General features: G+C 38.2%; 1 protein-coding gene across 3 annotated transcripts in view; it reads right to left on the reverse strand.

The window, feature by feature from the left end:
• The window catches only part of WAC (WW domain containing adaptor with coiled-coil), a 54023-nt gene extending 39934 nt beyond the window's left edge, over positions 1-14089 (reverse strand). For 2 of the 3 annotated variants that reach the window (XM_071734935.1, XM_071734934.1), the window contains exons 1-3: positions 13469-14089; positions 13295-13331; positions 11693-11891 (exon numbers count right to left, since the gene is read on the reverse strand). In XM_071734935.1, coding sequence (XP_071591036.1) covers positions 11693-11891; positions 13295-13331; positions 13469-13509 — 277 coding nt within the window. In that variant the 5' untranslated portion in view covers positions 13510-14089. The remainder of the gene's footprint in view (positions 1-11692; positions 11892-13294; positions 13332-13468) is intronic. The other variant, XM_071734936.1, reaches the window with a different exon arrangement.
• Position 14090: the final 1 nt, after the last annotated feature.

Genomic DNA, 14090 nt, shown 5'->3' on the forward strand with positions numbered 1-14090 from the left:
AAGAGGGCAGGCAAGGGTCCACCTAATATTAATATATAATAATAATAATAATATATATAACATTCACATTACTGCAGCTTTAGTACAACGGATTCACAGCCTTGGTTTCAGGCTGGATGTCTGGCTTGGCTTCATCAAGGTATTGTGCAATACAGTTTTCAAGTTTTTCAAAAGCACAGCAGGTGACAATTCTTCCCTTTTTCCATTAAATAATTCTTAAATATATACTTAAAATTAAATAGGTCTTTCCTAGAATGTCCTTTCTGGAAGAAAACATGCCTCTCCACAAAAGCTACAGTTATGTTTACAAACTGAAAATCTATTTTATGAATGTCTGGTTGCTTAAGGATCTCATTTTATTTCCATAGTTAAGTAAACACTCTCAAAAGGACCACACAGAGGCTGCAATCATTAGCATAGGCAGTCTTTTTAGACTTCTTGAATTTGAAGAGAATCATATTAGTTCTTGTTTTAAATCAAGTAGGAAGAGTGTTACTTCAAAGGAAATTAGTATTTTTGAAAATTAAGTCTGTGTTAACCTGCTAGCAGCAAGCTACTTCAGCAGAAGAGATCCAACATCAGTGGGAGTTCATTCAAGGGGGATGCCTGACATGAGCATCATAATTCAGTTAAATAAGCACAAAAGAAAAAAAAATAGGTAAAATGTATTACCTGATCTGTACAGAACTGCACTACACAATTTGTGCAGAAGAGTTTATTCAGAGATGTGCAATATCTTTAGTTATATGCCTTAATTAAAAAATGCTCTGGGTTTTCTCCACATTTGGGAGTGAATACGTTTGTTTGAAACATAATAGATGAGATGAGCAGGTCAGATCATAATTTCCTTTCCCCCTTTTCACTTCTGATAGATATGAATAATTTACAACTCTGTTACTCTAACAGACCCAGCAGCAAACCTACCTATGAAAGCACTGGGGAAAACTGCTGCTTTGGAGGACAGAAACCAGCATGATTTTAAAGAAATCTAGGAAACCAAAGGAGAGGAACTAATCTGTTTAACTGGGATGAAGCCATAAATATTGTTTCCTAAACATATTTTCAGAAAACCCAACATGCCTAAATATATCCTACTTCTATGATAATATGGTGAAGTACACTTTTCAAATGAAAGTAAGTTGTACTAAGTTCACAAGAGATAGTATTTGGGATTAAAGTATCTATGTCATCTCTCAAAGTAGGAAAGTGGTAAGAAAAAGATTTCATGTTCTCAAATTAACTAGACCTAAAAAAAAAAAAGGAAAAACCCAACCCAAACCAAACCAACCAATGCTGATTTTACAGTAGCAACTTCTAAGCCACAAAATCATATGCCTTCAACCACTGCCTCTTAAAACCAGAGAAGGTAGGAAGTGATCAAACACATGTACCTAACATTTTCTAACCAAAAACATACAAAGTTACATGGTTTCATACCATACAGCTTCTTCTGCATTTTTTTTTTTTTAAATATCACTAATATTGAAAAAAAATAGGCAAAAGTAGTATCTTTTAAATTTGTTTCTATTTTCTTCCTGGTAAGACACTGTACTAGTTCAACCATGATCAGGCTTCATTACTACCATTACTACTCTTAAATAATAATAGTAATAATAACAATGTTGTTGTTATTATTACTACTGCTGCTGGAAAAAGGATCTGTGACCAACTTCAATATTGGCTTAAGATTTAAGTAAAACTGGTTTAATCTTCATATAAGCAGAAGTAACCTAGTTTATCCTGCTTCTCGTCTCATTCTGTAGCTATCTTAGCATCTAAGACCAGATCTGTTTCTCAGATTCACAGTGAAAGCAAAAGCTGAGGACAGGAATCACAAAAATGGACAGCAAGGATACAGATGTCACTGTCAAGCCCTTGTCCTATGTCCAATTAGCCTCTCTGCTTCCTTTGTGGTCACAATGAATTACAAGTAAAATATCCAAATAGTTAGGCAAATTTCTTATGGAAGTATGAAAAAAAAAAACCTACTACAGTTTCATTCAGTTAATTCACTGTGCATCTTGACCTTATTATCTTATATATTTGAAAGCTGTCCTGGCGAAGACTGTTGACTATAAATAGCAAAGCTTTATTTAATAAATGTTACAAGTTCTTCTTGCTTATAACATGCCTCTTCAAGAAGTTCTAAAATAAAAAAATCATAATTTGTTGAAAGAAAACTTCTGTACAGAACTCAGAAGAAAATAGATTCTAAATAATTTTTAATTCTCAGTACACAAAAACCTTAACTAGTAAAGAAGATGGAAACAGAAACAATAGAATATGACAAACTTAACCAGCTTCATCATTCTCTAAATTCACTTCATATTATCCTGCATAAAAAACATGATCTAGAAACAAAAAGTGTAAGGATTACAACATTTCTCTATCCTAAAAAGAAGCTTTTCATCTACAGAAGCTATCAATTACTCTCAAATTTCCATATTAACAAATTTAAACTTAATTTTGAAAGCAAGTGTTTGCTGGGAGGTGGTGAGCAGGGAAGGAAAAGGCCTTAAAAATCATTTTAAGAAGCACGTGAGACAAGCAAGTCAACTTCTCCGTAACAAGTTCTTCTGGCAAGGAAATCCAGAACTTGAAGAAGAAATTTACATCCTGTCATACGCAAATTCTGCAAATCTGCAACACCAAAGCAATTTCAAGATACTCAAGTTACTGCCATCTAAATGAAGCTGTGCAGTTATGGACCAACAAACTAAAATTCAATCCAGTAAGCATTTACATCAATGAAAAACATCACAAACCTGCATGCTAGTGGAAGTGTACAACCAGCTTTGAAGAAAGACACTCTATATGCTCAGTCTGGTATAAAATGTACTGAACTGCAGATAAATTCTGAACAATTTAAATGGTAAGAAATTTCATAGATGAGATCATCTAGATTGTAGTCAATCCTGAAAAGTTTTTAAGAAAGCTGCTCCTAAAAAAAAAAAAACAACTAATGTTCTGATAAAGCAGACAAATCATAAAACTGAACCAGTGCAATAGGCACCTGCAAATACTGAAGCGAACTGCTAAGAGATCCATCACAGTTAACCTGACCCCACAACAGCTCTCAAAACATGTTCTCAACGACCAAAAATCATACAGGGCAATACAAAACACATTTACAGGTTCATAATCCTAATGTGCCATGGGTCAAGATCAAACACTTGGGGGGGAAAAAGCAGGTATTACAGGAATATGACTTAAAGTTAATTAACAATATTTAATCTCTTTCAATATGAAGTCCACTAACCTACAACATTTAAATTAGAAATACTAATATTACTGTTTTGACTATCAGTGGAACTCTTCAACCTTCTGCATAAAACAAACCTTAGAAAACTGTCTCTTAAGTCATCCAATTTCAAAACTTCACCCCTGCAAAAATCATCACAAAAGTCACTCCAACTTTTACTAACATTAAAAATTGTGCTAAATATCTATTTCCGCAATATTTAGGTTAAGCTAACTGAACCTTGCACGTTTGTTTGCTACATTCAAGAACACATAAGCCATTTCTTTTCCCCGTAACTAGTAAATAGCCATTTAATGTTTTCTTTATACAAAGAGCTCTTCAAGTTTCTCCAAATGCATGACTTCCAAGCATAGTCATTTTCTTTCCTCTTCTCTGAAAATATGCAGTTTTGCATACTTTCTTAAGAATCAAAACAGCAACTGTAGCCGTCACATTAGCACCAAGGTAATCTCTCTACTACTTGACATTCCTCAGATCATATATCCTTTCTGGCTAACACTGCACTCACTATTTATGCTCTTAATTGTGTATGAGTTCTATGTCTGTTTTAAGTGTTACTGCTCTGCACAGTAACTGCTCACTGCAAAGTCTCACACTCCTTCCTGTAATTTTTTCCACAGAAAGTGGACTACTTTTACATGTTTCTGGAGATTAGTTTCCTGTACTTAATTTTCCTTTTGCATAACCTAGCTAGCTCTATACCAGTGAACAGTTTTTACTACTTACAGCTCAGTCTATTATTACTACTAGTACATAAATGATCCTATGATTTCTTCCTTTTATAGATTTAAAAAACCCTGTTACTTCAGTTACAGATAGCAGGTAAGAGAAGTGAGTTCCCATGTATCAGAAAATTAATGACAAAAATTGTAACAGAAAAAAGGACCTCCTGGAGATTCCTGTTGCTTCAAGACACTGGCAGCTCTAGGAAGTAACTGTTTATGTTTCTGACAGTCTTGCTCTTGTCACAAAGCACTTCCATATTGCATTACATCTCTCTTTATTTTGAGTGATAACAGCAGGATAATAGCATTTTTATTATACCTCTGCTGTAGAAACAAAATAAGTTATGTTTTAAAATTGGGGCAAAAAAAGTTACATTAAATTTTGACTACTGTAATGAGAAGAGTTGCTAAAGAGCAGTGTACCAGAGTAAAGAACAGAATGATTACTCCCAGAGTACTATGGGGCCTAATCAATAAAGGCCTTAAGGCCTCATTTTCCTTTCATTTCAAACATAATACAGCACTGCTGCATGCACAGAGATGTAAGTCAATGCCACAAAAACTTACTAGACATCTCTTAACCAATCTGACAAAAAGAGTGAATGGGTTCAGTCATCTGCTCAAAAATTTATCTCCCTTTCTATAACTTGGAGGACAGCTCTTCTAATTTGACATTATTATTGAATATGCCTCCAATCTACTCCTCATCAGCTTGCACATACACTTTGTGCTATAAAACATGCATCTTGCTTCACAAGCTTGAAATCAGGGATAAAAATTTAAAATTGCAGAAGAGAAAAAGGAGGGATGCAAAAGTGTACATAGGAGAATTCCAAGCTATTTCATTATTTGGGGGTTCCTTTTGCTGTTGAAGGTCTGAGAAAAACTTTTTGTGGCTGGTAAATAGGTAAATACCAGATTCAAGAGGTGTCTTTGAATAATTTATAAAGAGTTTAAAACTTACAAGATAAGCAATTTATTTTAGAAACTTGCACTTCAGGAATTGACCCAGCTTTGTTTCCTATATATTGATTACCAGACTTTCCACTTATTACGATGACTTTCAAAACACTGTTTCACAAAGCAACACTTCCAACAAAAATGTCAATAAATAAAAATTTTAGCCTACAGTATAATTCTAAGATCACTTCCTGAGCACACAGCTGCAGGCAAAAAGATCCAATTTCAGAAATGGGATAAAACATTCAGCAAAATATTGTTAAGTCACAGTTGCTCTGGTTAGTATTTTTCAATAGCAAAAAGTACTGAAGGGATACAGGTTCATACCAAAATTTAGACAAGAATTCCCTGCATTGTTAGGCTAGCACTTTCAAATGGAAAACCACATCACTTTAGTGAGAAAGCAAATCCACACAAAACCTGCAAAACAAGAACAAGCAGCTCATTCTTTTTCAACTAGCAAAATATTATTGAGATGAGTAAAATTAAATGCTTTTTCTAGGGTAGTTTTATTGTTAAAATCTAGGATGTCTGTAAAAGATCTTAATGAAAAGAAACAATCTTCTAATACTAGTTACAGCAGTGAACACCTGCAACAAGTACCATACAGTTCAGTGGCCCCCTCATAATTCAAGAGAAAATATGAAGAGAATAACAGTCTTACTCCACCTAATTAAATCCTTCTCTCTTTCAAGTGCTACATTTCATTCCTGAAGGGATTCATTTTTATATTACAACAAACTAGTGAGAAAGCATAAACTGAGTAGCATCAGTGTTGAGAACTTTCTTTGCCAGTAGTTTTATTTCATTACTGAAGGACTACATAAGGAACAATTCCTCTGTACATTGAGAGGGTATTTTTCCTGGAGATGCCTATGAAATTGCATACATAACTGACTTCATAAACAAAAGTAATTAACACTGCAAGCTGGGTGCCAAATTCAATTACAATTTTCCAAAACAAAGTTACTACAGCATCACTTCCTCTCTCAGACAAAACAGAGGAAGAGCTTTTTCTAAATTCTGCATAGTTTTGATGATATTTGGCCTCGTCAATATATTACATAGAATAGGTAGAGACATCAGGGAAACCAGACAAACCATCAAACAGAATGACCCTTCTTAGAAAGCAGCTGTGTTCCAAGCAGTAGTTAAGGACATATTAGGGGCCATGAAAGAAAACAGAGTAATCCCAGAAAAAAAAACCCAAACCAAGACATATTCTACAAATTGCTCTCTTTACTATGTCCTGGCAGCAGTCAGCTCATAAGGAACTAACAGTTTTCATTGCTTCTTTTCACCGTCCGAAAAGCAACCCAAAAGCACAAGTATAATAAGCTGTATTTCTACAAAGGCAGATGCTAGAAGCACACATTAACAATGCATGATGCTATGTGAAGAAGTCAGAGGCTAGCAGCATACCTTAAGATAGCATGAGGTAGAAATAATTTCCCTGTGTAACAAACAAGCAAATTTTAAAAATCTTGTCTATAGTAGGTGCTTTCCCTTTTTCAAAACATAAAATAAGCTAACATACAAAAGCTTACCCAGTCTAGCTACTACACTGACTTGGACATATTACACTTACAATCCAAAACCTAAGCAATGGATTTTGGGAAGTTGCTAGAGCTTCCACTTCAGATACAGTCTCCCGTTAATCTTTACTCTCACAACCTACACCAGATACTTCAACTTCAGGAATAGAAACAGAGGACTCCAACCATCTACATGCATGAAGATTTAGCATTTAATGTCACCATATTAAAATCACAATTCCTTCCTAGAATAAATAATCTAAAATTAGGTTTTTATATCTACCATTCTATGCTTTTTAAAAGCAAGCTTTGTAGCTACTTTTCAAAAGCAATTGTGAACATTACGATTCTAAACCTCAAAATTTAAAAAGTACATGCACAAATTATATCCATTACTTCCCAATTTATTTTCTATTAGAGATCCTCACAGCACATAACACCACCACCAACAACAAAAAAGCAGGGGATATACAACTGACCCAGCAAAAATTCACTACAGAAACACTGCCAAATATACTGAGAAATGTAAAGTTGCTTTCTAAAATTTCTAAATTTTTAAAGCAAACTTGAAATTACCTCCACAACTAGAGTAAGACCTGGAAGAAAGCTTTAATCAAAATTAGAAAACCACAGAAATCTACTTTTTTCTATCCTTTCTTTTTTTAATCCAGAGAAAAGCTTCTTATAGGTGAGTGGTCCCAGAAACAACGGGAAATCAACGGGAATCTTAGAAATAAAACAGAACATCAACTCCTGTCTCCTTTAGTCATCCAAAAAGCCAATATTCAAGTAACAGGGGTGTAAATAATCTCTTTTACACTTGGATGTTGGGGGTGTGGGGTGTTCAAAGTATGTTTCACAGACAGCCTACTCATTTGTCATAACAGACTTCTCTCATTCCAGTTTTGACCATACAGTTACAGCGAGGAAACAGTTCTTGTAGTTATGAATAATTACTCAGACATTAACAGCATTTAGTACTAACTAGATAGAATTAATTCCAGCTTCTTCCTCAACCCTTCACTATGCTTCATTACTCTCAGACTTCCCCCTTTTCACCTACCCTGCAATTTCCTCTTTCCAATGCACATTGCTCAGGCAGCTTCCACTCTCTTGTCCCTGCCCTAATGCCCCGTTTATTTCTGACTGCTGGTCAATGATCATGTTGATTTAATCAGCAGTTAGCCTCTTGTCCTCCCTTACTGCAAGGGTTGCTAAGACAGGAAAGAAAAGCAAGCTATCTGTTTCCAGCTGTTTACTGTCTCTTTGCTATGAGGACTCTGAACTTCTTTAGGAATCACTGGAAACAAAGCAAGCCAACACTCAGTGACAGAAGCTCCCACCACTACTTCAATAGGAAGTCATGATTTAAAGTATTGTGTTCAGTCTCTAATAGAAGTAGGACTTTGAATTTCAGTCAGTAACAGCAGTCATTGACTGTATTCTTAATTGTCAATTAAAAAAGCATGCAAAAGAAACATTCACGAGTTCAGTTTGAAGTTCAAATATCACAAGATTTTATGCTGTGTTAATGAATGCTCTCCTGTTGTTTTAAACAATTGAGTAAGATTATGGCATGAAGTATACATTTTCAAAAGCTTTTAAACAGAAACACAGCAAAATACTCAATTAATTCTTCACAGTAAGAAACAGCTGAGGCTTAACTACATTTTTTTTGCGCAAGGTTCTACTACGTATCTTAGTTGACGGTTGTACTACAGTAGAAAGAAACATGCTTTCCCTCTACTACCAAGCCTTGCATTTTGCAATTTTCACTCCTAAATGTTCTCTCCCTTACAGCATTCTCAAATCCACCCTACTTATCTGACCTTTGTTTTCTTTAATGTACAACAAGATCACCTCACTTATGCATTCAAAAAGATCTACAAAGATCATCTGTGCTCTCAGTCCATCTGTCCTCAAGCATGAGAACCCTCAAATCTTTGTACTTCACTTTGTTGAATGGAAACACTTTTCCACATCTACAAGGCCCTTCGTTATTCCCTGTAAACAATGCTAGCTTTAAGTCCCTGTTTGCTACTGTTAAGGAACTTCACACTTGAGTTGGTCTCCTAAGACCCCCTAATCTCTTCAAACTCCTCACTGGCCTCTACCAGCTGACCTAGAAATAAGAGATGCACTGAGGGGGGTAGCTGTTCATTATATTTTAAACACTTGCATACTGAGACATCCCTATGCACAAGGACCTGAAAGCAAGAGCAAAGTTACTGCAGTTTTTTGATATGCTGGATATAACAAATACTCTTTGGAAACCAAGGACATGACAAAAACTTGCAAGCACTCTACCACATTTAGTCCAAGGTAAACCTGGAAGTCTCTCTCCAGAGAGATGATCATCTGTACGTAGTCTCTTTTCCAGAGAAACCATGCAGTAAGCAACTTTTTAAAATGCTTTGCTTGCACTGTGTCTGCATGGAGGGTTTACCCATAACACACATTTTAAAACCTTAATTGAAAGCAATTGAATTTCTTACCATGGATTACATTCCTACAAACACAAGAGGTTCTGCTATGAGTATTACAAAAATTAGCTGTAACAACAAATGCCTAATATGGATACCAAAGGTATTCACAGGGGGAGGGTCTACCATTTTTGAGTTACTAATTTTCAATCAAGTTAATTATAGCTTTTACAATTAATGTGTCCACTGAAATCTGTAAATGACATGTCACCAGCTGTCTTTACCACCAAAAAAAAAGTGAACTGATCATGACTAAATGAATCCCAACTATCAGCATGCTACATCAGTGAATCTTCCTACTTCACTGCAGAAAAAAAAAAAAAAATCAACTCAGAGGCACACAGGAATGACTTTTTAAACACTGACTTGAAAGGGAGACATCTAGTTAATTTGGCTTTATGCTCAGCAGTACACTCCAGATTTTTGTTCTCTTTTGTTTTCTATGAGATGAGTGAAAAAGAAAGTTTGTTTGGGACTTCAGTGCAGCTTGGGGAAATAAATACTGGAGATTTTTCAGTGAGGTTGGTTAACTCAGCTATATCACAGGAAGGCAGTAACACCTTTGTAGTAGTTCCAAATCAAGTACGAATTGTTTTCTTTTTCCCATGTGTCTGTAATTGTAAAACTAGGGGAATTCTGTATCAGCAACAGTATCTTAGTGTAATTCAATAGACAGAGAACACGATAAATTATTAGACTTTCACATATTAGCAATATGCAGCTGTCCATCACACCACAGCATTTCACCTACCTTCAATTCATACTGACAGAAAAAAGTAAATCGAAGTTGATATCCACCTGCTCACATCTGCTCAGCTTTGACTTACTACATAGAATAGTCAGTATTTAACACAACTTTGGTTGGTTAGAATATATATTTAAAAAGCTGAAACTGACACCAAATTAACCTTAATAGCACCACAAAAAAAAAAAAAAAAAAAAAAAGAGAATCACCTATTTCCCCCTAAACAGTACAAATATTCATGTTTTAAAATTAGTAATTTTTCCCAGGCTGTTGAAGACTACTTCCCTCTCCCAGTCTACTAACACATGATGTGCAAAAGACCTCTTTTAGATAAGAATAAAGAAAATCTTCCACTGCCCTAACAGCCTGGGGCAGGAGAATGTACAGTAGGATAGTGTTACTTCCACTTAGAAAACTACAAATAATTCATTTTCCTTCATTGTTACTGAATACATCCATGCTCACGTCACTCTCCAACTATTAAACCCAGCTGGACTCAGTGACAACTTCACAAGATCTTTTTTACCTTAAAAGCAATTCCAATATACAATTAAGCAAACATGCTCCCAGTATAGAACCTCATTCTCCAGAAGTTTTCATACATGCATAACTCCACTAAATGTAGCTCCACTGAAACAGAAAGAATTAGTGATTGTAAAAAAACTAAGCAGAATTGAGAGGATAGATAGAACAAATATCTTTGGACAGATGAACAGGAAATGCCAGAAGTCACCTCTGTGTCCTGAAAGGTAGCATAGAATAGCAGCCTGCTGGCCTTGCACATGCATTTAGTTCTGAAATTACTATATTTTTAGATACAATCAGATATAACGAAAATCAGCGTGCTAACAAAAGAGGCCTGTTTTTATATTCTACTGTTTTTATATTCTCTACACAATAATTGACATCAACCAGTGGTCTACAGAGCTGTTGTATCAATCCAAAGAAGGAAAAACGAATAGGAATTGTAGAAATACTCAGGTACCATAAACACATTTGTGGTGCAAAACTAGTGTTTCCTAAAAGGTACTTAGAGGCATTTTCTTTATTTTACCTTGACTATTATAAAAACATAACAACAGTGCTGTAGTAAATGCATCTATACATCACAAGACGGTAACTTTATACAGAAAAAAGAAGCACTGATTTAAAGCTCTAAGTTCTCTACTTTAATACTTTATAACTTGAGACCAAATACTGTGCTTACTAAACAGAAAATGTCTCCAAATTAAGTCAGTAACTGAGGTTTTACAAACTGCAACTGTTACCATTTTTTAATAAAAAGAAAACCTTACTCTTTCCTTTTTCTAGGAGGGGGGATTGAAAATAACATCAGATAAAAAATACTAGGGATATTACTACTGTCTATAATATCCTGTGAAAACATAGAATGCTGACTTGCCTGTGAACATTCCTCTCTAAGCTTCTGTCAAGAAAGACTCTGTCAAGAAAGTGCTAACTTTGATTATAATTTTCTGATTGGTAAGTTCTACACAGCAGCTAAATATGAAGAGGCTTTTTTTCATTTCTTATGAAGTTCAGTCTATGAAGCAAGTAACTACACAGTACAGCACTACGACCCAATAGATTATTTAAATAAAGTCTCTGAAACAGCTAGTATTTATTGTTACTGAAAAATCCAGAATGCTACTTAATGTTATTAAATGTTGCAGTCTAAAGTGAGACTAGAAGTTTAAAAAAAAAAAGAGAATGGTAAGTTTATTTAATCTTTGTGGTTGTAAGAAAAACTACCATAGAGAAAAGAAACCTATTTTCTAATGAAAGAAAATTAATAGGTGTTATCATGTCTAAATGACTGCTTCAAACAAAGCTTGCACTGCAGTCTTCCAAGCATGGTACAAGACACATTAATTACAACACTCTCACCACCTGACTGGTAAGGGCTAAATTTTACTTTTTTCACATTTCACTAATGAGAAATTAGTGATTGTTTAAGTAAAGGTTAATTAAAGATAACTCACCACCATCCCTCTCTCTAACTCTGTGAGTATGCACACTTTTTGCTTTACTGTGCCCTGTGTTGTCACCATATTTGTTTTCAGGACTATCAGAGCGCCGCAGCATTTTATTTGGTGGTGAAGGATCTGTGGTGTCTCGCATCTTGTCATGGCGGTGATCACCACCACCACCGGGGTGACTCTTGGATGAGTACTTAAGAGCCTGCAAGAGATCACAAGAGAAGAGGTATTTACATTATACACAGTTACAGAACCAATGTTAAAACGCGAATTCAACCATTTTATACCTCATTCCAAAACGTTTTCTGAAGTTACTTCATTTTCATTTCCTATTTACACAATCAGCATTAGTCTTCCTAAATGTAATGACCAATATTAAAACAAGTTCTGTAATTACAACTCAAACCATTTTCTCCCAGTATTTCATCCAATGTAACAGCTGCTGTTAAAAAAACCCCTAATTCTATGTTTTCACTGCTAGACTACATACTTTCAACAGTGAAGGGGCCACACTACTTCTGTTTTTCAGAACAAGTCTCTCCTTGGTATGAACAATCTAAAGCTGTAATAAATCAGTGTGAACTTTGAGTATGTCCTCCATCCTTTAGTTCAAGTCACCCAGTTTCACACCACCACCTTGCACTTCTGCAGTTTTTTCTCTACTAGCAACCCTGTAGCAGATGCAACTAAAAGAACAGAATTCTGGGGACCCAAAATACACAGTAAGACAATTAATTCTGAATTATTTACCAAAACCAGCACGTTCTGCCTCACTTTAACCTGCTTGCTTTTGTAGTGAGTTTCTCAGTGGCAAATGTTTACATTTCAATTAATTATCACTGACAACTGCCTTGGACTGTCACATTACACTTCACAGTGATTCAAATACACAGAAATGTAATGGAACTGTTCAATTCTATCCCCTAAGGACAGCAGTGTGAAAATATACTGCATTCCCCAAACTCACAACCCAAGAAATGTTTGGTTTTTTGCAGGAGACATAGCAGAGGAGTCCACCTCACAGAAATTTGGGTTCTAGTCAGCAGCTTAAGGATTTGATGGTTTCTGAACATGCCTAGCAGCTGGAAACTGCAGAAATTAAGCCTTACTGGCAACCCCAGCTATTCAGGGTCTAAAACCATTCCCTGCTCAGGTTACCATCTACAGCAGCAGTTTTGGGGAGAAGAAAGGACTTTGCGAGGGGGGTGGGGGGAGAACAAGATGTTTTTTGTTTTTAGAAGGAAAACACTCACCTCCCCCTGGATCTCCACTCCACTGCAAGTGACCCCGGTTCGCTCTCCCGCCCCTCGTATCGTACCCCCCCCCAATACCTAGGCCCAAGCCACACACGGGTCGCACTAGGCCTCTCCTCCTCGCCCCAACCCCGTAGGCCTCAGAACAGCGCTGAAGCCTTATTTCCTCCCCGCGCGGCTGCCGCCGCTCCCCCTTCCTCTCTCCCCGGGCCTGAAACGCCGCCGAGAGACGGGACTGAGGCCTCTGTTGCACCGCGGCCTGCAGCGGCGGCCGAAGCCTCCGCTCGAGTAGCTCCCCCCCTCCGCCTCCCCTGCTCCTCCTCCCGGGCCTGGCGGCCGGCGCCTGAGGTACCTGGTAGGGCTGCGAGTCCCCCCTGCGGTCGTGACAGCTAAAGAGAAAGCGAGAGAAAAAGAGAAACGTTAGCGAACAACCGTTACCGGCCGCCGGAAAAGGGGGGCCAAACATGGCGGAGGGGAGGGGGAGACCCCGCGGGGCCAGGGGCCAGAGGAGGAGGAGGGGATTTACCCATCACTGAGTCTCTGCTGTTTCCTCGCATACATTACCATCAATGCCCGTCCTGTGTATGTGAGTGTGAGGGGACCAGGAGGGGACGGCCGCGGCCGGGCCACAGGCGCCGAGGGGGGAGGAGGGGGAGGCAGCGCTCCGCCTCGCCGCCGACCGGGGGTAGGGAGGGGGGGAAGGGAGGGAGGGGGCGGCTCAGACAGCTCGGCTGGGACCAGCGCTCACGGGCCCATCTCCTCCGCGCACAGCGAGAGGGGAGACGCCAGCAACTCGGCCCCGCGTGCGCTGAGACACTCCGGGAGCAGGGACTCCGTCGTCGCCGCCACCGCCGCTGCTGCTGCCGCCGCGGCCGCCTCCTCCCCCCGCTGCGCCCGCCGCCACCGCCGCCGCTCCTCCAACTACATCCGGGAAACTCGGGCGACGCCGCGCTCGGTTAACGTCGGCTCTTTTCGGCTCTTTCCGACGCGCTCCGTCCCCTCTGTCCCCTTTGCTCTCGGGCGACTCTGCCTTCGGGAAACATCGGCTGCCTCCGCCGAGCCCAACGCCCTTCAATCTCTCCCTTCGGCAAACATCGGCTCCTTCCGTAACTCCCCTTCCTCCCTCCTCCCACCGCCCGGCCCGCCTC

The sequence above is a fragment of the Heliangelus exortis genome, chromosome 2, assembly GCF_036169615.1.
Source record: "Heliangelus exortis chromosome 2, bHelExo1.hap1, whole genome shotgun sequence".
Classification (NCBI taxonomy): Eukaryota; Metazoa; Chordata; class Aves; order Apodiformes; family Trochilidae; genus Heliangelus; species Heliangelus exortis.